This window comes from Balaenoptera musculus, chromosome X (genome assembly GCF_009873245.2).
Source record: "Balaenoptera musculus isolate JJ_BM4_2016_0621 chromosome X, mBalMus1.pri.v3, whole genome shotgun sequence".
Taxonomy (NCBI): Eukaryota; Metazoa; Chordata; class Mammalia; order Artiodactyla; family Balaenopteridae; genus Balaenoptera; species Balaenoptera musculus.
This window is the reverse complement of record NC_045806.1, coordinates 127031682-127055330: the sequence shown is the minus strand read 5'-3', so window position 1 is coordinate 127055330 and position 23649 is coordinate 127031682. Positions and strand designations below refer to the sequence as shown.

The following is a 23649-nucleotide window of genomic DNA, read 5'->3' as shown; positions in this document are numbered from 1 at the left end:
ACTCCAAATTGACTTAGCCACCTGCAAACCTAGGCAGAGAAGCTGCTGGTCTTCATGAGCTGCCCTGTCCTGGCAGAACCTCCACGCAGTGTAGTATCTTCAAATCTCTCTGGCTCCGACCCCTGTGTCCATTACCACATCTCATCTCACTCTCCCGCCTCTCTCTTTCCCTTATAAAGATGCATATGATGGCATTTAGGGCCCACCTGGAGAATCCAGGACTATTTCCCCATCTCGAGTATCCTCATTGTCTCTGACATTGGAGACTTTCTCTTATTTTCCCATGAGCTCAGCCATTCATTCAAACATGTTTTTAGACTTCATCCTACGTTTTAGAGGTTCTGGACCAGGAGGGTTGCTCTGGACACGTGGTCCACATTGCTCACAAAGCCTTCACTGCCTTCTCACACTGCGCTTGTTTCCACCCACCCTCCGGCTTCCTGTCACTTCCTGCCGTGTCTCCATCACCGGGAATCATGGCTTTAGAACGACCGCTCCGGCTACGGTGTGCAGAAGGCACTGGAGGCGGCCAGAGCTGAGGCTGGGAGGCCAGGAAGGAGCAAGTCCCTGCTGTCACTTCAGGTGGCCCAGTGGCCTCCGCAGGCTCTCCCTGCCCCCAACCCAGGCCTTCGGAGGCCAAATTCCACGCTGTGTCAGCCAGAGGGACACATGCTTGGATGTGCAGTTTTCCTGTGTCCCTCGCCAGCTCGGGTCCTTCTGCAGCTCCATCTCCTCATACTGGGGCTTGGGTTGGACTCTGCGCTGAGTCTCAGGGCTCAGCTACCAACCCCCCATGGTCACTTCTGAGTCCCTGCTCCCCTCTCTGCCACACTGGATACCCGGCGTCATTTGCCGCTTCACAGGGTCCTAGTCCTGAGCCATGGGGCACAGAGTAGGAGCTCAATGGGTGCTGAGTGAATGGGCGGCTCAGCCAGAGGTTGGGCCGACAGGCAGTGTGGATGCCAAATGGGAAGTGACATGGGGGCGGGGTGGTGCGCGAGTCCCCGAGCAGCCCAGCACACCCCCTCCCCAGGTCTCCCTCCCTGCCTTCTCCCCCAAACTCTCCAAGGTGCTCAGGAAGCTGCTTCCCTCTGTTTAGGATCTTACAGAAACCATTTATTCGGGAACAATTAAAGAAAGAACCGTGGTGTGGATTCCCAAGGGTGAGATGGCCCTGCTGCGGGGACTGCCGGCCCTGGGCCGGGTCCGTAAGCGGGCTGGTGTGTGTGTGAGTGTTGACACACGCACACACGCACACACACGCACACACGCCGCCCATGAGGGGTATGTACTGCAATGAATGACCGTGTGTGTGTGCGGCTCGGCCCCTTCCCCGCCCCCCAAACCAACCACGGCTGTGTGGGACCCACAGCAGCAAAATCCAGGCCTTCTTCTTCCCCTCCCCCACCCCCAGCTCTTGCTTTGAGACCCCATCTCCTCCGGCGGCAGTTTGACCACCCTCAGTCACAAAGAGCCCCAGTGATCCTGTCAAGACATCTGGGGGAAGAGGAAAAAAAGCATCTTTTCAAATGTCAAGTGGATAAACAGTCAGGGCGCCAGATGTGCGGCCGGGAACCGCCCAGCGGCTCCCAGGCCGGCGCCCTCCCCTCTAGCGCTGCCCAGCAAGGAGCCAGCCAGAAAGGGGCTGTCCCTGCGGACGCTGGGTGGCGGCTGCGCCTCCAAGGCCATGTCCCCGGGGAGGCCCCCAGTCCCAGGAGGCCAAGCCCTCTGCGGAGGAGCAGGGGGTGACTACGCTGGTGGCGGCGGTGCACCCCTCCCCATAAGTAGCCATTTGGGAAGAGGGGTGGGACTGGGAGTCGGTCCCTGGGGCAAACGAGGTGGCCGGAACAGGCCCACGGCCCCCCTGAAAGGGGAAACCACAGGGGGCTCGGGGCCTGGCCGAGCGCACACGGCCTGGGCCCTGGGAACCGGCAGCCACCTGGAAGGGTCCCTGGGGATGGGAATCCCCACCTCCGCCCCCCGAAGGAAAAAGTAACAGTCGCAGAAGAGGCAGGTTCTGGAGCGGGGTTCCGCCCACAAGCAGCGCGGGTCAGGCCGGCGGCCCCAGGCCCGGCCCATAGGCACGTTTAATAGGATTCCCGTGGATGTTTCAAGTGGGTAGGACAGGTCTGTCCCCACCGCCACCCCGGAGGGGCTCCCGGCTCCTGCCTCGTCCCACAGCTCCACATGAGGTATTGTGCTCTCCCTCGCCCCCCCAGGCCGAGCCCCCTCCCGCCTCTTCCCCAGCACGCGGGTGGCTGGGCTGGGCGCACCCGCTGGGGGGCGGCCCGGGGCCCTATGTGGCGTCCAGCTCAAAGACGCCATCGCTGGTCGGCGTGGTGAAGAAGGAGGGCGGGTCGGAGGCGGCCGACTCCTGCCCGCCGCTGCCCCCATCCCGGGCGCGCCGCTCCTCCAGCCGCAGGGTGCGCTCGAAGTCCAGCAGCTGCCCCATGAAGTTGAAATTGGGCGAGATGTTGGACTTCTTCCGCTTGACCAGGTCGTAGGCGTCGTTGAGCGAGAGGTGGAGCTTCTGCATGAGGTAGGCCACGGTGACGGTGACGGAGCGGCTGACGCCCGCCAGGCAGTGAACGAGCACCCCGCAGTTCTGGGACAAGGCCTCATCTAGGTAGGGGCAGAGGGGGCCCGCGTGAGGTGCGGGTGGTGGCCTTCCGGGGGGTCCTCCGAGCTGGGGAGCTGCCCCAGCGCTGCCCGGCCCCCGCAGGGCCGTCCCGGCTCGGCCCGGGGGCTCTGGGGAGGCAGCTGAGCCTGGAGGAGGAGCCCAGGTGAGGGAGAGGGAAGACGTGGGAGAGGCCAGCAGCCAGGCCCGGGGGTGGGGAGGGAGGGGGGGAGTGCAGAGCGGACTCACCGATGAACGCGATGGCCTCCGGAAAGAACTGGGACAAGTTCTGGCTCCAGTGGTCCGAGATGGGGATCTGCTTGTAGTGAAAGTCGCCGTTCTTCTCGAAGAGGTTAGGCAGGTTTGGGGTGACATTGAGGATGTAGCGGATGCCCAGCTTGGCCAAGCTCTCCACGTTGGCCGAATCCCGGGCACTGCCCAGGTAGAGGTTGGGCAGGATCTGGACGGGGAAGGACGGCAGCAGCCCTGCTGGGGGGGGCGTGGCACCGTCCGAATCCAGGCCGCAGCTCATGGAGTCACGGTCGGGCTCGGATTCCGCGTCGGAGCAGTCGGAGCCCAGGCACAGGCCGCCCAGCCCCACCACTGGGCTGGGCACCGGGGCTGTGCTTGGGCCCCCACGGCTGTCAAGGCTGGTCTCACATAGGTGAGGGCACTCGGCCTGGAATCTGCTGAAGCCACCTGGGAGGGCACAAGGGGAGGATCCCATTGATCTGGCCTCCTGGGTAGCCGAGTGCCCTGGCTGGGGATAGGGACCCCGACCCTGGACAATCCCGATGCCTGAGGGGGCCGGCAGATGTCTCCAAAGGGAACTCGAAAGCCAGCAGTCTGACCTATACTGGCCTCCCGTGTGGCGTGCTCAGCACTGGTGGCTGCTCCTCCGGACGGCACGTGCCCGCTGCAGCTGCAAGACGCCAGGCTGGGGCAGAGCCACCCAAAGAGGATCTTACACCCCCCAGGGCCAAGCCAAGGCAGGCATGAGGGCTCAACAGAGTTTAGACGTATTGCCAGCCTTGGGGAGGACAGCGGCCATCAGTTAAAGGAGAGGAAAGGTTCAGATGTGAGTTCTCTGCCTGGGTGTCTCCCGATCCAGGTCGACCAGGAGCACCCCGAGGTCAGGGGCCAGGTCACAGCCATGTCTGTGCTCTCTTCAGGGATGAGGTGGACCCCAAGAGGCAGAGAGCCTCGGAGAGAGTGCAGCATTCCACCTGGATGGTCCCAAAGTCCCAAGAAGTGAACATCTCCATCTACAAACAGCTACTATTTCCCTGGGGATGGGGGTGGGGGCCTGGAAATTTGACATTTTATGTATTTCTATGTCCCTGTACGTTCAGAATGGACCAAGGGACGACAGGCCAATGACCCTCCTGGATGGGGAGGTGGGGACAGCTGGCTCTGTCGGTTCATGGGAATCTCGTCCCTACCCTGGATCTCTGGGGGTGTTTGGCTTGGCAAGGAGCCAACATGCCTGTATCAGCCCATCTCCCCTCCACCCCCAAGCCCATGACCATGGCAGGCGGGGGAGGGGGGGAGGTTTCTGCCTCCTCCTGCCTTCACTGCTTCTCTCCCTCTCTCTTCCCCTCCCCCTTCCAGACCCTTTGCTGAGCGGGATTTGTCCTCTTGTGGCTCCAGCCTCCTTCACCCATGGCTGAGCAGCTGGGGGAGGGGGTGATATGATGGGATGGGGGCTGGGAGCCCGAACTGGGTATTCCATTCTTGAGCATCCAGGGAGCCAGGTCAGGGCAGATTCTCCCCATTTTCCAGACTCAGAAACTGGGGCTCCCAAGAGTGAAGGACTTCCCCAAGGTCATGCTCAGGGGAGGGGAATCTCACCTCCACTTTAGACAAAATGAGGCCGGGCTTGCCCAAGGTCAAATGAATCATGAGTGTCCTCAGAAGGTGGGGCCCGGCCCTCCCTGGGCTGGGGTCCTCCCCAGGCTGCTGCCCGCGGGCCACCACCCGCACCTACCCTGTAGGTAGTAGGCCAGGTAGCCTTCCTCCCGCAGCTTCTGGAGCAGGGTGCCCAGCACCGACTCGGCCTCCCACTCCTCGGCCTCGGCCTCGGCCTCCCCGCGCCGGTGCCGGCCCCCGCCCTGGTCGTACAGGAGCACCGGGGCGGGCGGGGGCGGCTGCAGCGGCGGCCCAGGCAGGAGCGCGCGCACCGACAGGCTCCCCCGCCGCAGGCGGCGCAGCAGCAGCGCGGGCAGGGCCACGCTCAGCGCCCCGCCGATGCGCGCCGACTCGTACAGCTCGCGGCTGCGGCAGTCCAGGAGCAGCAGCCGCGGCCGCGGGGGCGACAGCTCCCGGCGCAGCCACAGGCACGAGCGGCCCAGACCCTCCATGGGCTCGCGGCTCCTGGCACGTCGGGCCCCGAGAGCTGCAGAGAGAGGGAAGGCGCGCGACGTGAGCCCGCGTCCTTCGCGCCCGGCCGCCAACGGGCGCGGGCCCGGGGGCCAAGCGGGAAGCCAGGCCCGGGTCCTGAAGGCGGGCGCCGAGGGTCCCGCAGGGACGCCCCTCTACTGCCTGATTCTCTTCTCATACCCCTCCTACAGTAAGGATGTGCAGAAAGGCGCCCCCTGCGCCCCAAGAAAAACGCCCCAGGCAGCCACTCGGCGTTGCTTCCCGTCCCGGGAAGGGAAGTGTGAGAGGTCCCCCAGAACAGGAAGGCTGGGCGTCCAGCGGCCCCTTCGAGAGCCGCCGCGGGTCCCTTCCTGGCCCCTCCTGGGGGCCCAAGGCCGCGGCCATCTCCCCCCACACCCCGTTTCTGCGTCTCTCACTCTGCCTGCCCGCAGTCACTCCCCACGTTCGAGCTTCCGACTTGGGGGGCGTGTGCGCGTGAGAGGGGGTCCAGGCCGAGATCGTCCCCATGGCCAGGCGGGCCCGGGTAATAGAGGTGGTGCCGAGGTGCTGGACCTCGGCCGGCCGGACCTCTCGGAGCTGCCCTCCTCCCCCCGTAGAAAACAAAAGGAGAGAGACCTGGAGCGTGATCCCGCGGCGAGCGGCCGCGCGCGGACGTCCCAGCCACGGCCACCGCGGGACGAGGGGCGCCGTCCGCGGGCAGGGAGTCCCCGAGCCCGGCCACCGGGAAGAGGGCGGGGCAGCGGGGCAGGCGCGCACGTGGAGGCCGAGTCCACTGCCGCCCGCGCACCGGCCGCTTCCTGGCAGTGGGACCCAGCTTCCACCTTGGAAGCTGCTGCCTTTGGACGTGGAGTTGCCGTTTGGAGGGGCGGGGCGGCGGGGGCGGGCTCAGGGGGGCCAGCGAGCCAACGGGTGCCCTCGAAAGCAGTTGAGTGGGCCCTGCAAGTGGCGCGCTGAGCCGGGGCTTCCACCGAAGCGGGACTGGGCCAGGGCAGAGGCCAAGGGCAGGTCAGGGGCCCAGCAGGGGACCAGCTGCAGCTCCCCTGGCCGGCGCCAGTCAGGCCCCTGGAGGCAGGGGGAGGGGTGGGGACAAGAGCCCAGTGGCCCTGCCCCAGAGGCTGCCTCCAGCCCTACTCATTTGGGGTGACCATCGCGTCCCCTGACTGGATTTCAGCGGCCCCATCTATATGACAGGCTCCTGATAGGCACCGCCTTGGGCTACCATGGGATGCTGGTGAAATCACAGAGGGGAGGGGGAAGCGGGACCAGAAACCCGCTGCTGCCTTCTGGCCAGAACTCTGCCCAAGGCTAGCTGGAGGGCTGGGCAGGCAGAGGGCAGCTTCTGGGCACCACAATGGCTTCCTTCGTACAGGCCGGGCCAAAGGCCCCAGGAGCCCTGTGCTCTCAGCCCTGAAGCGGGGTGCTCTGCTCTTACCACATTATTGATCCTGGGAGTCACCCCTGGCTCCTCGTTTTGTCAAGAGCCAAGTCATTTCCACTTAAATGTCTATCACGTCTGGACATTCCCCTCCGTCCCCTGCACCGGCCTGGGTCACATCTGGACATTCCCCTCCGCCCCCTGCACCGGCCTGGGTCACCGTCATAGCTTCCAAAGGCCTCTCCCTACCTCCAGGCCTGTCTGCCTCAACCCCCCTCAGCCCTGCCCTGCAGCAAAGGCCCACGGTGGCCTCCATACCTTCCATGGACACAGGATGGTGAACAGGCAGGACACACCGGGCCCCTGCTTGCATGGCACTCCCAGGCCTGCAGGACAGGTCAGTAATAAACCGAGGGACCGAACAAGATAATACCAGGTGTGATAAGTGCTGAGACAATGAAATGATGTGGGGGAGGTTTCTGAAAAGTCTGGTCTGTGTCCCTTCTCTGCTTAAAGCCCATCTAAAGCAAATAGCAGAGTTGAAGGAAAATGTACAGCAGATAAGATAAAGCTCATACAGCTTCATCAAAAGGTTAAGACTCCTACAGATAAATGGGCAAGGAACCAGAAAAGACTGCATGAAGGAGGAAATGCAATCGGTCCAAGGCGTTTGGGGGAAGGTTCAACCTCAGGCATGGAAGGAAAGCAAATTAAAAAAACAAGGTATCAACGACAGAAAACAAGGTAACACTTCCCACCTGTCACATTAGTAAAATGTTCTCAAAATGAGAGCTCCCAGTGCTGGCAAGGGTGCTGTGAAACTGGCTTGCTGCTCTATTGCTGGTTGCTAGAGGGTTCTCTGTTGGTATGGCCCTTTTGGAAATTAACTTGGTAATATGCATCCAGAGCTGGGAAGAACACCACACCCTCTGGCCACTTTTGGGAATCTACCCCAAGGAGCTAAGTAAAAGAAGGCAGAGCTGTAACTAAGGAGTGAAGGGTGCAAAGCCACCGGAGGGCCACTGTTTAGGACGGTTCAGTCCAGTGTGACTGCCAAAGACTCCTCTCACGGACCACAAAGTAAGATGAGAAAACTTGGGAGGTAATGCTGGGGAGAGGGCAGCTTACAGAGAGCCAGGTTGCCTCGAAGGGGCCTCCAGTTGCCCCCTTCCTCCCTCCCTCCTTCTCTCCCTCCCTTCCAGGCCCAGTGGGCCACCAGCCTGGGACATGTCTAGGTCTCTGGGCTGAGTCCCACCACATGCATCCAGGGGCGTCAGGCAGCTGGGCTGGGTCCCCTTGCCCCTAGTCCCGGCCTCCTCCTCTGCAGCCTGTCCTGATTCTGTTCCTTCTTCAGCCCCCCCCCACCAAGGTTTCTGTCTCCCTCCTCTGTGCTCCAGGGCTCAGTTCCCCGAGGTTGCCAGCTGGGCCGGAGTGGAGCGGGGGGCATTTCCTTTCCCTCACTTCCTAGCTCCCAGAGACAGAGGTTGGCTGCCACCTGCCCATGGGCCCCAAGCCTGGGGGCTCCCTCCAGGCCTGCCGCAGCTATGCGCAGGAGCCTGGGGTGGGCAGGGGTTGAAGGCACCAAGGGGTTCTGCAATGTGCCAGCCTGGGGTGTCTGGCTTGGCAGAGTTGTGGGCAGTGGGGGTGGCAGCACCCGACAGGGAGGTGGAGAGATACTGTCCCCACCCGCCCTGTCCTGAGGGCTCAGTGTAGTTGGAGAGACGGTCGCCAACCCCCCTGGAGGTAGGAGCTCCTGAGGTGCCTAGGCCTGCTTTCTGGAGAGGGCTCCCTGGGGGAGGTGACCGGAGCCGGGCTGGGAAGCTGAGGATGAGAAGGGAGGCAACTTCTGCAAGGGTGAGGGGAGAGGAAGCTAGGCTCCAAGAAACCCTAACCCCAGCCCCTGGGCTGGGGTTCTGCGGGGCCTGCGCCTCGCAACGCCCGAGGAGGGGCTCCCCTGCGCCTCGCTCCGGACCCCTGCCGGCCAGCCCTCCCGCCGGGAGAGAGCGCTCAGGAGGGGGATTCAATCTCGAAAGTGAGCGCTCGCTGCCCGGCGCCAGCAGCGCCCGCTGCGCCAGCAGCAGGACAGACTGGAACCTGTTGCCACCTCCGCACTGCAGGGCTGAGCGCAGCCAAGCCCCCCTCCCCCGACCCTCGCCCGGCCCGCCCGCGCTCGGGCCCCCGCAGCGCCGGCCCCGCCCCGCACCCGCTCCCCGGGCGCGCCGGGGCCTCGGCAGGCCCCCTCCGGCGGGCGGAGCCAGGCCGCGCGCTTCCCGTAGGGTGGACGCTGCGCCCGCCGCCCCAGCTCCCGCCGGGCGCCCCGGCCCCCGCCCGGCCCAGCCAGTGCCCCTCGGAGGCCGCGGAAACGCTGCCGCCCGTAGGCCTCGCGCGCGCCGCGTGCGCCTTCTGGTCCCTGGAGCCTCCCGAGAGCGGCGCCCCGCCTCCCCCTCCATCCACACCCCCCCACCCCGCCTCCCCGAAACACACGGTTCCCGCCGGGCCGAGTGGCAGAATTTCGGCTGTCGCGGCCGGGTCACATGGCCAGGAGCAGAACTCCCAGCGACAGCGTTCCTGCCAAATACACTGTCTTTTCCACCAAATCCACTTTCCGCTGGGGATAGCTTTCTGCTTTTCCCCGTCGGTCTCCTCGCGGGACTGGGAGTTCCTCCAAGGCAGGAGCGGGTGTGTGCCCGGCCCCAAGCTGGCCCCAGCCCCCAGTGAAGGGCCTGGCACGCGGCGATCACGGAAGAAATGCTCGTTAACAAAAGAAGGCATGAATGAATGAAACCAATTGTTGCGTGAGGGAGCCCAGGAGGGGACCGCTCCTGCTTTTTTCCTCAGCGGGTCACACACTCGCCCCCACCAGACACGCACAAGCACACGTGCGCACACGGCCCTCCCCCCACCGCACAGGCAGACGGGCACACGCGGCACTCCGACTCCTGCCCCCAGGAAACCCACCTACTACGTGCGTGCCAGCAACTGGGGGCCCTTTGGTTCCAGCTGGGCCGCCTCCACTTCAGTGCCTGCCTCTCCCTTCCTCTTCCCCGCCCCCCTCTCCCCCATCTAAGTACGGTACCTTGCACCCCAAGTGCCTTCCTTATCTCTTAGGGAAGAGGCCAAGCCAGTCGCTGGGGAGCCTCAAGGTCTGTTTAGGGAGGCACCTGGGGGGGGTCTCAGGATGGTGAGCCGCTGCTGCGAAGGCGAGCCAGAGGCGCCTGGCAGAGATGCCACCAAATGCTGCAGCCTCTAGAGCCCGCGTGCCAGGTGTTGGGGGGTGGTGGTGGGAGGGACTCGGGATGTGCTGGGGGATGTTGAGGGCTATTTGCGATGGGGGCGGGGCAGGGTGCTGGAGAGCATGAATCCAGCAGGTGTGCATACATGTTGGGGCGTATGGGAGTGCGTGCCGGGGATGCTAGAGGTGTGTGCCTGGGGAGCGGGCCTGGCTTCGGGGAGTGGGGAGGGTCGGCCTCTGAGGTGGGGGTGAGTGTTGGGGTTTGTTCAGGGCTGGGCGGATTGCAGTGTCTCTGGGCTGGAACGTGGGTGGGGTGTCTGTAATGAGCATATGGGGAGTTGGAGATGGTGGGGCACGGTGAGGAGAGCTATGTTAGTGCTGACATCGCAGGGATGTGTTTGGCGTGTGTGCGTGTGTGTGTGTGAACGCGCGCGCGCGCTCGCGCGCCTGGGTGTGTACTGAGGCGTGGCAGCGTCTGGGATGGGTGCTGGCCTGAGTTGGGGACAGTAGTGGATGGTGACTTAGCGGCTGCTGGTGTGTGCACTGCAGGGACCTGGGTCCGCGGTGCATGGTTTGTGCACGCGCGTGTGTCAGGGGGTGTGCGTGGCCATGGACACGGGAGGTGCACGGGCGGGATGCGGGGGGTGTGCGGTGGTAGCACTGAGTGGGTCTCCCAGGGGCGCGTGCGTTGGCTCTGTGGGGTGCGCTCTGGCAAGACTTTGGGGGTGCAGGGTGGAGGAGCGCACGTCGGGGGGCGGCCAGGCAGGGTGGGGGTGGGGTGGGTGCCCGGGCGCCGCGTGCTCCGCTCACCTCCGCTCACCTCCGTTCCGCTCGGCTTCCTGCGCCGGCTCCGCGCGTCGCGGCCGGGAAGTTTCCGAAGCCCGGGCGGCGGGAAGCGCCACAGCCTCTGCCGCCGAGCGCCACCGGAGCCTCGGGCGGCGGCCTCGCTTGGAGCCGAGGGGCCGCCGCCGCCGCCGCCGCCGCTGCGGAGGGAAACTCCAAATCCCGCCTCCGCCGCCGCCTCCTCCTCTCCCGTCGCCGTCTTCTCCGCCCCCTGCCCAGGAGGGGCAATGTCGCTGGCGGCGCGCAGGGAGGGAGCGGGGAGGGGCCGCGGCCTGCCCGGCGTCTCCCTCCACCTCCCCCGTCCGCCTTCCTCCCACCTGCAAGCCTCTGCCCGCTCTGCCCAATGTGGCCCCTCTCCGGGATGTCCCCTGCAGCCCCCGGCCCCCAACGGCCCCGCTGCCTGGGGTCTCCGAGCTTGGGGCAACGGAGTAGGATGGGGGGCCCTGACCTAGGTAGGGCCTGGGCTGGGAGACGGTTGCACAGAAGAGTCTCTGCTGGCACCCCTGCTACCCTCAAGAGAAGCGAAGGGACCCATCGAGGACCAGGCACAGCTTGGCCCCCAGAGCCACCTCCTGCCGCCACAGGGGATAGGGCATAAGGTCCAGCTGACGGCACTGCAAGTGCCCCCAACCACCGGTCCCCCTGGCACTATCTTCTCCCTTTTTCATGTATCGGATTCTGGCTAATGGTCATAGCATTTGGGCTTCGGTGCCTGGAAGGGGTGGAGCCAGGACATTGGGGGTGGGGCTGGGAGGGGGTGCTGTCGCCAGGCCCGGTTTGCTTTCCTCTAGACCCAAGGCCACCAGGACCTCATTTGGTCCTTATAGCAGTCTGGGAGTCGGAGGAGACCGTTCCCATGCTATAAGTAGGGAAACCGAGGCCGTGGTTTCCTGGCGATCACACAGTAGTGCAGTGACAGGGCCCGAGCGGGCCCAAGGCCGGGAGAACGTGGAGGAGAAGGCAGGCAGAGCCGGGATGCCAGCCGCCCCACAGATGAGGGGCAGCCGAGGGAGGCCAGGCTGCCTGGCTAGTGTCTGCAGCAGCTGTGGATTCCCCTGGGTCAGCACCCTGGAAAAGGGGGGAGAGGGCCGCTTTGTTTCCTAACCCGTACATTTGGGGAAAGGGGCAGACCTCAGGAGCTCCAAGCGCCCTCCTAAGCTTTGCTGCAGTTTCTCTCCAGGTTGTGGGAGCTTGGCATGCCCACCCTGCCCTTTGCCCCCTTCCAGCCTCAGCAGATGCCCACCCTTACAACCCTCCCCCTGCTCGAGCCCCTGGGCCTTTCTGGGCTGCACCCGCTGGCAGGCGCATCTGACAGGCCGGCCTAAGGTGCTCTGGACTGGGCTGACCTTTCACCTCCTCTTCAGCATCAGGGCCCCAGGGTCCAGCGTGGAATTGAACTGCCAAAACGACACCACGAGTGCGACCAAACGAAACTGTGTGTGGGTCGTGCCGCTCGACGACGTGCTTCTGTGACACTCCACGGTGCCAGTTGTCCTGAAGTCAGGGGACCTTTGCTAAGAAATCAACATGTGCCAAAAGCCATGCCGTTCATCAATAGGACCATTTTATCTGTCAAAACGTGAAAATACATGGAAACCAAAAAAGACGGGGCTGGCTCCCCTGGCGATCCTCCCATTTGGGGAAGACATATGGCGGCCGTGTCGTGGCCCTGGGCACTCCGTTGGCCCCCTGCAAAGGCTCGCTGAGCTGACTCACAGAGGAGTATCTGGAAAGGTTGAATAACCAGCCCCCCCTCCCCCCGCAATCCTGTGCTTTAGTGACTCAGGGCTGAACGGCTGGAGGAGGAACATTTGGATTGAATGATGCTGCCCCCCACCCCTGCAAAGCTCCTACCCCAGCCCTCCCACAGGGCCCCTGCTCTCCAGGCAACAAGACCCACCCAGCTCTGGAAGAGAAGAAACTAACGCAAACGGCCAGGCCAGTCCTGGGAGCTCCCAAGGCACAGGTCTGCTCCGCCTCGGGAAACGGTGCCTCCCTCCTCGTCCCCAGGGACTTGTCTTAGGTAGCCAGGCCTGACCTGTTCCCTGTTGAGGAATAAAATGGAGAATCTTCTCGAAGAGCGCTCGACTGAGAGGCCAACCGTGCTGGAATCGAGGTTGTTCTGAAGACGCGGCTGGGCCTCCGTCTCCGAAGCAGCCAAGCCCACGTGCTCAGATCGTGCCTGCTCCTAACGGAAATCTCAGGGTGGGCTGACGGGCCAGCTCCAGCCCTCACCCTCTCCTCTGTGGCCCTGCCCCCTCTCCCACCAGAACCTCCGCTGGCAGCCAGGCACTCAGCAGGAGCCGCCTGCGCAAGGCGGAGGGGCAGAGAGCTGGGCCGTGCTCCGAATGTGCCAGGGGTGTGCCACTGTGGGCCTTGGGCTGAAGGCGGCCATAGCTGCGCAGCTGCAGCTTTTTCCGGTCCGATTCTGGGTCCCTTTCCAGGCAATTGGAGCTTTGAGGAGAGGTGCATCCCACCTGGTCCTTGCATGGAGACCCTGCTGCCCCTGGGCACTGGCATTTGGGTGCACACACGTGAGGCGTTATTCCTGGGCAACCACTGGGCCCCACTGAGAGCAGTATCCGCCGCTGAGGCTGTGTGCTCACGTGGCAACACCCCCCAGGCCGCCGTCGTCCCTCCGCCACTGGGTAACGGGCCTCACTCTGCCCCTCCCCCATCAGAGGCGCTCTAGCCAGCATCTTTTAGACGCATCTCGCTACCAGTTGCCATGCCTTCAGGAACACATTCTAGGCCCTGTTCCACAGCACCCCACCGATCTGCAGCAGCCCCGGACAGAACCGCATCCGGACATTTGAAACCAAATGGCCCAGTGGCTGCTCTCAGATCGGCACTTGCAGCCCAGGTGAAAGGGTGAGGGTGAGAGCCAGGCGGGGGCAGGAGGGAGCTGAGGGGAGGGGACGGGGGGCAGGGCCAAGAGGCAGCTTGTGTAGCGCAGCAGCGATTGATTTCCCAGGGTCCGGGACCTCGGGAGCCATTAACAGCCCCATTCCGGGAGGGCTCAGGTTCAGGTTCAATAACCTGGTTATAAACCCCCTCCGGCCAGCTGCGCGGGCTCCCTCTCCTTGTCTTGTCCTCCCAAGAAGCAGTGCGCGTGTGTCTGGATATACATTACAGATGATATAATCCTTTTACCGGGAGAGAGCCAGACACCCACGCCCATTGGCTGGACAGGCAAAGGGAGGCGAGAGGGAAGAGGGGGGAGAGCGGTGGAAGGGGAGGAGAGAGAGGGCTGAACGGGGCCAGGAGAGGGGAGCCGCCACGGGTGGAAGGATAGGCCAGGAGGTTGGAAGCCGATCGCGCCAGTGAAGGCCTCTGTGAGTGGCCCACCCAGCTCCCTGGCCATACCTCTCCGTTCCCCCACCAGGAATGTGCCTCTTGAGTTAGGCCATCTCGTCACAGGAAGGAATGCGTGACACAGGCAGTGCGGCCAGACCAAGGCGGGGGCTCATTCCTGGCCCTGGCTCGGTTGTCTTTGGGGGGCGGGGAGGGGGTCCCGGGGATGCTGAGGGCTCTTCTCGTCTCCATCCTCAGGGGTCGCCTCCCTGTGTGACAGACTGAGCACCTTGCTTCCCGCTCCTCCTCCAACACTGCAAGGCCCAGCCTGGGCCCCGCTGGCCCCTGGCGCCCAGACCGAGGCCTAACTCCAGGCCGGCTGGGTCACTGCCACTCGGGGGTCAGGGCCACTGAGCACTTCTCTGCACCTCTCCTCCCACCGCAGGAGCTTCCCACCCTCTGCTCTGGTCTGGGAGCGCTTCTGCAGGCCCAGCTCCGGGCCCGGAAGCCCTAGTCGGCCCCTGACGGTGACTGGGCTAGGTGAAGACAGGAGGGACCGAGGCCCAGGCCGGGGACCCGCCCATGGCCCTATGGCGGCGGCGAAGCTGCAGGACGCAGGAACCGCCGTCCAGGGCAGGCGGCGGCGGCAGAGCAGGCGCTGTGGGTGGGCCCCCAGGGCCCAGGCCTCAGGACGGTGCTGCTCAGGTCAGCTCACAGAGCCACTTGGCCGCTGGCAGGGAGACTCGGGTGATGCCCCGCCACGTGAAGTCACACAGCCAACTTGCCGCCCTTTGAAGCCCTGCTGTCGCCGAAGTCTCCAGCTCACAGATCACAGAGTCTGGAGCCGTCCCTCCTTGCTCGCCAGGAAGGCCCCCTCGAGGGACCCTTAAATAATGAAAACAGTAGCTCCTGGTCACCGTGCCAGGAACGAGGGCCACGAGACTTCCGTATGAGGAAACCAAGGCACAGAGAGACGAGGCGGAGGACCCCAGCCGGGCCCCAGCCTCCAGAGCGGGCACTGCCTCTGCTGTCGGGGCTCGGGTCCAGGTCGCTCTTTCTCATAGGTTTGGGGGCGGCAGGAGCGGGGCCAGCGACCCAGCCAGAGCAAGGAAGGACAAAGCTCCCAGTTGCAGAGGGGCCCTGGGGAGCCGTCCACACAGTCAAAGGTGGAGCCCCAGGCTGTGGCCCCAGGTGCGCCCCGGCCCAGGTGAGGACTTCTCTTCCGTCACTGTCCCTTAGCCTCACCGCTGTCCCCATGCAGCTCCCCGCTCGCTGCCCCCTCCCAACTTCATGCTTGAGAGGCTTTCCACAAGGAAGGCGCAGGATACTTCTGCCAAGTCTGCGGGGATTTTCCCCCTCTAAATTTAGAGGGTAGCTATTACCCCTCAGTACCTGCTTCCCACAGAGAGGAGAGCACCCCCAGGCAGAGAGACGGGGAGAAGAGGGAGGGGAAGGCCAGGGCCCGGTGGCAGCAGAGCCAGAGGGATTGGTCTCCGCCCCGAGACGCCGCAGGCAGGAAGGGGAAAGCCACAGACCTGCACTTGCAGCTGGCCCTCTTGGCCGGAGGCTGTGAGGAGTTCCTTGCAGGGGCCCTCAGAGCTGCCTCCCTCCGTCACCATGTGCCTGGGCATTGTGGCGGGTCCCTTCTCCTGTGGGGCCTCGCCTGGTACCTAGCAGGTGGTTAGCGCTCAGTACCTCCCAGCTGGGTGCCCCCTCCCCCTGCCAGCGCCATTTCTTTATCACGGAGAGAAAAGGCAGGGCCTAGGTGGGGCACAGAGGGTCATGGCTCAGTATGAGTCTCTCCAGGGTCCCATTTGTCTCTGCTGTTACAAACCTGGAGCAGTGGCCTGAGGCTGGTTTTCTAGCAGTGGCGGCCTCTCTTCACTACACCTCCACTTTGGGGACATCTGTTGGGGCTGGCATGGGCGGGGACCATGAGGGTAACACAGAGCCCAATGTGTCAACCTGCAAGGCTTGGCTCTTGGGACCTGGCCAGAGCCACAGGGGCTGTGACCGTGACTTCGGCCTCCCCGTGGCACCCCTGACCTGAGCTGCCTGTTCTCTGCAGCCCCAGAGGAGAAAGGGGGGATCAGAGATGGAGTCCCCAAGTCTATAAGCCTTCCCAGTCATCAGAACGAAGTCACCAAGGCCCAGACGCAAACGTCCTGTGCTCCGGCTCTCAGTGACGGCCCCATTCACCACGGCAACAAGGGAGACAAGTGCCCAGAAGCTGTCTTCATCTTCAGGAGGGGGGACATGGGGTGCTCGGAACGCTGTCTCCTTAGCCTCATGGCTCCCATCACCGTGTCCTCTCCACCACCACTGCCCCTGTCCTTTCAGCACCAGCCTTGCCTCTGCCCAAGTCCCTGAACAGCTCTCAAAAGTCCTTCCATGGGGGATCCCCTGGAGGCACAGTGGTTAAGAATCCACCTGCCAATGCAGGGGACAAGGGTTCGAGCCCTGGTCCGGGAAGATCCCACATGCCACGGAGCAACTAAGCCCATGCGCCACAACTACTGAGCCTGCGCTCTAGAGCCCGTGAGCCACAACTACTGAGCCCACGTGCCACAACTACTGAAGCCCGTGCGCCTAGAGCCCGTGCTCCGCAACAAGAGAAGCCACCGCAATGAGAAGCCCGTGCACCGCAAGGAAGAGTAGCCCCCGCTCACCCCAGCTAGAGAAACCCCGCGCGCAGCAACGAAGACCCAACGTAGCCAAAAAAAAAACAAAAAAAGTCCTTCCATGATATTTTGTAATAACCTATAAGGGAAAAGAATCTGAAAAAGAATATATATATAACTGAATCACTGTGCTGTACACGTGAAACTAACACAACTAGTAAATCAACTATACTTCAATAAAATGAATGAATGAATGAATAAATGCTTTTTAAAAAAATTTATTTATTTTATTTTATTTATTTATTTTTGGCCGTGTTGGGTCTTCGTTGTGGTGCACGGGCTTCTCATTGCGGTGGCTTCTCTTGTTGCGGAGCACAGGCTCTAGGTGCGTGGGCTTCAGTAGTTGTGGCTCACGGGCTTAGCTACTCCTCGGCATGTGGGATCTTCCTGGACCAGGGCTCGAACCCGTGTCCCCTGCATTGGCAGGCGGATTCTTAACCCCTGGGCCACCAGGGAAGTCCCTAAATGCTTTGTTAAATTAAAAAAAAAAATCTGTGGCAAATAACACAAAACGTCAAAAAAAAAAAAAATCCTTCCACGACGCTTTGTGTCTTCAGAGCGGAGACACCCCCGCGCGCTCTGCCACACCCACTCCCGGAGCCCAAGGCCGCTTGGCATCACCTTGCCTCACAAGGTGGTGGCTTCTAGGTGTGACTTGTCCACCTTCCTGTCAAACTCCAGGGCCTTCAAGGCTCTTCCTCTCAGCCACCCCACCTCTCACTCCCTGGTTTTGGATCCACTCCTGGGGCCTTGGGTCTGGGCGGCCCATTTGAACCCCTGCTTCTCAGTGCTTCTCTGGTGACCCTGGCCCCTTCTCCACTTGGTACCCTGCTTTCCACCTGTCGAATCCCTTACTTGCACCTGGCTACCTTCCTTCCCACGATCCTCAGCGGACAGTCCCAAGCTCCATCAGCCTCCTGGAGCCCAGCTGAGGCCTCACCCTCCCAGCGGGTGCCTTTGCCACCCAAGCGACCAGGCACGTTCAGGCCAGTCAGTGAGAGCTCCCTGGACTTCCTGCCCTTCCTGAGTCAAAGCCAGCAACAGCTGTGGCCCCAGCCCCCTGGCGTCAGGCTCAGAACAGGTGGGGTCCTCTTCCCTGCCAAGTCGGCCCGCTGTCCCATCCCCTCAGCCACCGCCCCAGGTGCCGCCGGCCGAGGTGCCCTCTTGCCTTGCTCTCCCTCAGGCCCTGGAAACCCGCGCCCCTCTGCCCTCCCGGTTTGCTTCCCAGCACTCTGGCCATTTCTCTCAAGTACGTCTCAGGTTCTGAGGTCCTCTTCTCCCTCTGTGTGTTCCCCCGGACGACCTCAGCTGTTCTCCTGGGTGGTGACTGTGACGCCAGTGTCTCCACTGCCACCTGGGTGACCCATGGCCCCTCAGATGCATTGTGTGCCACAGGGAAACTCACTGTCTCCCCTCAGCTGTCCAAATCCTGGCCTCGGGCGTGGCACTCAGTTCCCCTTTCTCTCCACCACCCCTTCGCATTGCTGGTTTCTGCTGAGTTTCCCTCCTATCCCTGGCCAGGCCCTGCCCCCTCTTCACTGTCCGCAGCCTCCGGGCTCAGTCCTCCCCTCGTCCCCCACATGGTGGACGTGGTGATGGTCCTAAAGCGGAGGCTATTGGCGCGCCTCCCCTCAGCACCCTTCGATGGCCCCGAGTGACCCTGAGGACAAAGTCCAAGCACTTCAGCCGGCTCGCACGGTCCTGTGTGACCAGCTCCTGCCGCCTCCCAGCCCCTCTCTCCCAGGAGACGCCTCCAGCCCCATCGCACTACTGGCAGTCGCCAGAATGTACCAGCTGTCTCGTGTCCATTTGCCTTATTCAAGATAAGCTCACACCCTGAGGCTCCCGCACACACATTTTTCGGGGCCACTCTTCAGTCCACTATGGCCGGCCCCCACTCCCAATTCACGTCAGTTCATGTGCAAAATACATTCCCGCCACCCCGCCATCCCCTAAAGTCTTCACCTGCCATGCCACCGCCACTTACTGTCACAGCCCACCATCTGCCTGGTGAGGTCACACCCTCTTTCTTCCCTTCGCTGGGACCACCTGGCACGGGTGGGCTGTGTACTCCCAGGCCTGGACCACTGCAGCTCTTGGACGGGAAGCCATCTCTTTGGGTTGACAGAACGTTTGGAGGACAGGGTCCACGTTGCGTTGGTGTCTCTGTCCAATGCTTACCACCCAGCCTGGCTCTGGGATGGGGCTCCAGTAATGTGTCTAGACCCCAGGAGCAAACAGATCCAAGAGCCTTGCTAGAATTGCTAGACAACTGAACAGGATTGCTGGACCCTCCTGATTAAGAAGCAGGAAAACAAAGCCGGCAAGCAAGGGAGGGGCAGGGAGATGCAGGCGTCACTGCCGGCCATCTCCATCCCGGCCGCGGTGGACCTCAGAGTGCGGGGCTTTGGTCCTCGTGCTGTGCTTTGGGGTCACCTCTCTGGCCGGCCCTGAACGAAGGTGGATGCCACCGGGCCGCTGTGAGCACTTCTTCCCGACCGGCCTGGGAACGTCCTCAGCCCCCCGGACCACGGGACGCTGGGAATCCCGGCACGCCCGCGTCCTGACACAAACCCCAGACCGGGGAGCGGGGGTGGCCTCCCTGCCGAACGTCCGCGCGCACGATCACTGCGCACGATGGTGGCCACCGCGCAGGGAGGGCCCTTCTCCGCGAAAGGACCAGCCCCCGACCGCAAGCGCTGGGCGCCCTCGGCGGCGGCGGTGCACAGCGTGGGGAGGGCCAGGCGCCCGCTTCCCCGCCGTGTGCGGGCCTCCACCTGCCACGCCAGGCGGGGGGGAACCTTCCCTGGCAGCCCCTCCCCACTTCCGGGCCTCAGCTCTGTTCCTCCTGGAAGAAGCTGGGCAAAGCGTCCCATCTTGGTTTGGAGCCAGGGGCCTGGGAGGGAGGTACGTGGCCCGGGGCCGGGCGGTCCGGGCCACTCGGTGCTGGGTTCCCGAGCGCTGCCCTGCGAGTGGGCGGCCCTGCCGCCGAGGGAGGCTCCTGCCTGATGTGGCCCAGTGCCCGCAGCAGGCCCGGAGGGAGGGGCTGGGACGCAGGCGCCAGCCAACCTGGTTGCCCCCCCGCCCACCTGATCCCTCTCTCCTGGGCCCCTGGCTGCACGGCCCACAGCGCCACGGCCGGTGGCCGGGCTCTTTCTCGCGGACACCTCTGTCCCGGGGAGTGGAGCGGAGCGAGAGTCCCTCCGACCCTGCCATCCATCCGTGCAGCCAGAGGGCAAGGGGCTGGCCTGGGGACTGCTGCCCGGGACCCCTGCCCTGGCGGCCCCCAGAGGGGCCCACGTGGCTGCGCCTGCGGGTGGCACGGGGGCAGCACTTTCATCGCGTTGCACGTGGTGGCAGGCCCGCCCCCCCATCTTATCCCCCATCGTCCCCCACCCTCTTCCTGGCTCTCGGCCTCACTGGGCATCTGGTCGTGAGCAGGCCAGGGAGGGGGTGCGGGGCACCATGAAGGAGAGGGTTTGGGACCCAGCGGAGGGGCCAGCCTGGGTCCCTGATGGGCTGTGGCGTGGGGCACGCTGAGGGGCCCATTCAGGCCCTGCGTGTTGTCACTGAGGCGTTGCCTCCGCATGACCTGCACCCGCCCCAAGCTGCTTCTTGGCTCGGGCATACAACTCGGAGCACATCCCTCAGGTGTCAGCCGCCTGCCCTCATGCGTTGCAGGGCTTCCCTGTTTGTCGTCTCCTTCTGTGCCCGGCAGCTGGCGAGCCCAGCAACACTGCAGATGCCTCTGGGCTCCAACTCGCCTGGCATCGGGCCTGGGCACCGCAGGCACTCCACCGACGTCTCCTGAGTGAACGATGTCGAGTCAGGGCAGCTGTATAACCCCGCATGGACCTTCCAGGCACCGCACTCTGTTAGGGCACAGAGAGGACAGGGCCCTGGCCAGCCTCTGGGAGACCCCTGCCCACGTGTGGGACTCCAGGCGCATCCTGGCGCCCCCGCACTGGCCCGCAGCCGTCTGAGCACGTGGCGGGCTCCTGCGGCTGCTGTCCCTCCCCAGGGCCCTTCCCTGCCCGGGGTTGCCCTTCACTTTTGGCATATGCGTCACGCAGCCTCCAAACGAGGACTGTGAATTCCTGGGGTTGAGCTTGGCTGACTGCTTCGATTCCTTCTGTGTGCTCAGGTGTACCCCACAGCCTGCAGGCACCGTCAGAGAGCCCCCCAGCCTTCTCTCCCACTGCCCCTCACCTGCCCACCCATCCCTCAGAGGGCCGAGTGGGTGCTTTCCGAGGACGGGGCTGGCCATCCCTGCCCTGCTCCGAGGTGCTGGCTGGGCATACGCTGAAGAGGAATGGTGGGCAGGGCGGGAAGGGGACGAGCTGCCATGTCATCCCGTTGGCATCCCTGGGGCACCTCTGCTGCAGGTTCCGTGACCAGTCAGCCACAGGCCTTGGTTACTGCGGAAACCAGAGCCTCGTGTGAGTGCTCGCCATCAAGGGATGAGGGACAGGGCGCCCACGAGGCTGCACAGTTTCCCACTGGACGGCCCCAAAGATGTGCACCGAGAGCCTGGCTGAGAAGGCTGGGTGCGCCTGCTAGCTCCCTGCGTCGGCGCTAAAACTCGCTCCATCAGTGGTGCTATGGCAGCGCAGATCCAGACCTGGGGTAGCCACGTGGTGTCCACACGTGAGTGTGCACGAGCCTTCACGTGGCATAAATTCACCTCTCCAGCCATCCAGGCACATTGGCAGGGAGTCTGCCAAGGTTGAAACACACGCACACATGCACACACTCATACATATCCAACTAAGATTTAATTGGACCACATAAGCTGTAGCCAACAAAAGGGACAATAATCAAAAAGACCAAACTATTCTAATACAAGATTAGTGTAGACCTGGTTATGGGTTGGATTGTCTTCCCCACCTGCCACCCCACTCACATGTTGAAGTCCTAACCTCCCTGTACTTGTGAGTGTGACCTTATCTGGAAATAGGGCCATTGTAGATGTAATTAAGATGAGGTCATACCGGAGTGAGGTGAGCCTCTGATTCACTATGACTGGTGTCCTTATGAAAAGGGGACATTTATTTAGTTATTGGCCACACCGCGCAGCATGAGGGATCTCAGTTCCCTGACCAGGGATCGAACCCGCACCCCCTGCAGTGGAAGCGCAGGGTCTTAAGCCCTGGACCGCCAGCGGAGTCCCAAAAGGGGACAGACACACACAGAATGCCACGTGAAGATGGAGGCAGACCTGTAAAACCAAGGACATCAAAGGTCACCCGGCAGAAGTCAGGGACGGCCCCTGGAGCAGATCTTTCCCTAGCGCCTTCAGAAGGAGCGGGACCCTGCAGACAACTTGATCCAGGACTTCTGGCCTCCAGAGCTGTGACACAATAAAGGTCTGTTATTTTAAGCCACCTAGTTTGTGCTACTTTGTTATGGCAGCTCTCTCATCTGTTGTATCATTTAAAGCTAAAATATCCCTATGAGGTAGATAGTCTTAGCATTTCACAGATGAAGAGACTAAGATTCGGAACATTTGAATGACTTTCTCAGAGTAATTCAGTCAGTTTGAAGCAGACCCGGGGCTCAATGCAACTCATCTGGTTTAAAATCTATATCCAGTGAAACATAAGGCACTAAAGTCTCCCAGCTTCTTGATATAGTCAGGTTTTTTTTTTTTTTTTTTTTTTTTAAATTTTTATTTATTTATTTATTTATTTTTTAATGCTATTCTTGTCTGCTTACATTCTTTTTATGTATGTATGTATGTATGTATGGCTGTGTTGGGTCTTCGTTTCTGTGCGAGGGCTTTCTCTAGTTGTGGCAAGCGGGGGCCACTCCTCATCGCGGTGCGCGGGCCTCTCACTATCGCGGCCTCTCATTGCCGAGCACAGGCTCCAGACGCGCAGGCTCAGTAATTGTGGCTCATGGGCCGAGTTGCTCCGCGGCATGTGGGATCTTCCCAGACCAGGGCTCGAACCCGTGTCCCCTGCATTGGCAGGCAGATTCTCAACCACTGCGCCACCAGGGAAGCCCCAATAGTCAGGTTTTTAATTTTATTTTAAAGGGTATATTTCTGGAGCTTTGGGCCTGACAGATATTGTTGATTGAATGAGTCGAGGCAAATTGTCCATCCATACTCCTTTTTTTTTGGCTGCACTGCACGGCTTGTGGGATCTTAGTTCCCCGACCAGGGATCGAACCCGCGCTCCCTGCAGTGGAAGTGCGGAGTGTTAACCACTGGAGCGCCAGGGAAGTCCCCTTAGTTTATTCTTGATTAATGGCATCCCTTTAAACCCTGCTCTAAATTATAGCTTTTCCTAAATATGCATCCCAACCTAGTAATTGATAATTAGTTATGTTAGCTAAGAGCTTATCTTTAGGGAGGAAGCATAATTTAGTTGGCATCTAACAAATCTCTGTGGAAAGAATGAATGAACCAATTTGATTGGTTTCCGGGAGTAATCTAGGTCTGGTAGTAGTTACTGAGATGGCAGCTGAGAACCCAGGAGGAAGTGGACTGCCTTCAACTAGTGGCCAACAAAATCCACAGATTGCGGAGGACCAGGGAAAGCTCTGTAGAGGGTGGGCCCTGGAGCTGAGTCTTTTTTTTGTTCTTTAATAAATTTATTTATTTATGGCTGCATTGGGTCTTCGTTGCTGCATGGGGGCTTTCTCTAGTTACAGCGAGTGGGGGCTACTCTTTGTTACGGTGTGTGGGCTTCTCATCGCGGTGGCTTCTCTTGTTGCGGAGAATGGGCTCTAGAGCACGGGCTCTAGAGCACAGGCTCAGTAGTTGTGGCACTTGGGCTCTAGAGCGCAGGCTCAGTAGTTGTGGCACTCGGGCTCAGTAGTTGTGGCTCACGGGCTCTAGAGCGCAGGCTCAGTAGTTGTGGCGCACGGGCTTAGTTGCTCCGCGGCATGTGGGATCTTCCCGGACCAGGGTTCGAACCCGTGTCCCCTGCATTGGCAGGCGGATTCTTAACCACTGCACCACCAGGGAAGTCCCTGGAGCTGAGTCTTGAAGTAGGACTTCACCAGGTGGAGCAGGGAAGAAAGTGGTACCATGCGGGCACAGCATGGGTGAGAGCGTGGAGTCATGAAAATGCTTCACCTCTTCAGGGACCCAGAAAGACTCCCTGTGGCACGTATGCATGTCTGTCTATTTGGGATAAAAATGAAGCTGGAGGCGTAGAAGAACCGGACGTGCACAGCCACACGGCTGCCTCATCAGGGGAGGGGGCTATGGGGAGGCCAA

The 23649-nt window shown here is 62.1% G+C and overlaps 1 protein-coding gene across 2 annotated transcripts; it reads right to left on the bottom strand.

Moving 5' to 3' along the window:
* Positions 1 to 1163: 1163 nt before the first annotated feature.
* DUSP9 (dual specificity phosphatase 9) lies at positions 1164 to 10465 on the bottom strand. 2 transcript variants are annotated; one of them, XM_036840071.1, is made up of 4 exons: positions 10424 to 10465; positions 4605 to 5012; positions 2867 to 3316; positions 1164 to 2622 (listed from the first exon to the last, which is right to left on the bottom strand). In XM_036840071.1, the coding sequence occupies exons 2-4, from the start codon at positions 4975 to 4977 to the stop codon at positions 2297 to 2299; spliced, it is 1149 nt and encodes a 382-aa protein (XP_036695966.1). In that variant the 5' UTR covers positions 4978 to 5012; positions 10424 to 10465; the 3' UTR covers positions 1164 to 2296. The 2 variants fall into 2 exon arrangements, with proteins under 2 accessions (XP_036695966.1, XP_036695965.1); XM_036840070.1 differs by lacking the exon at positions 10424 to 10465 and adding an exon at positions 5612 to 5823.
* Positions 10466 to 23649: the final 13184 nt, after the last annotated feature.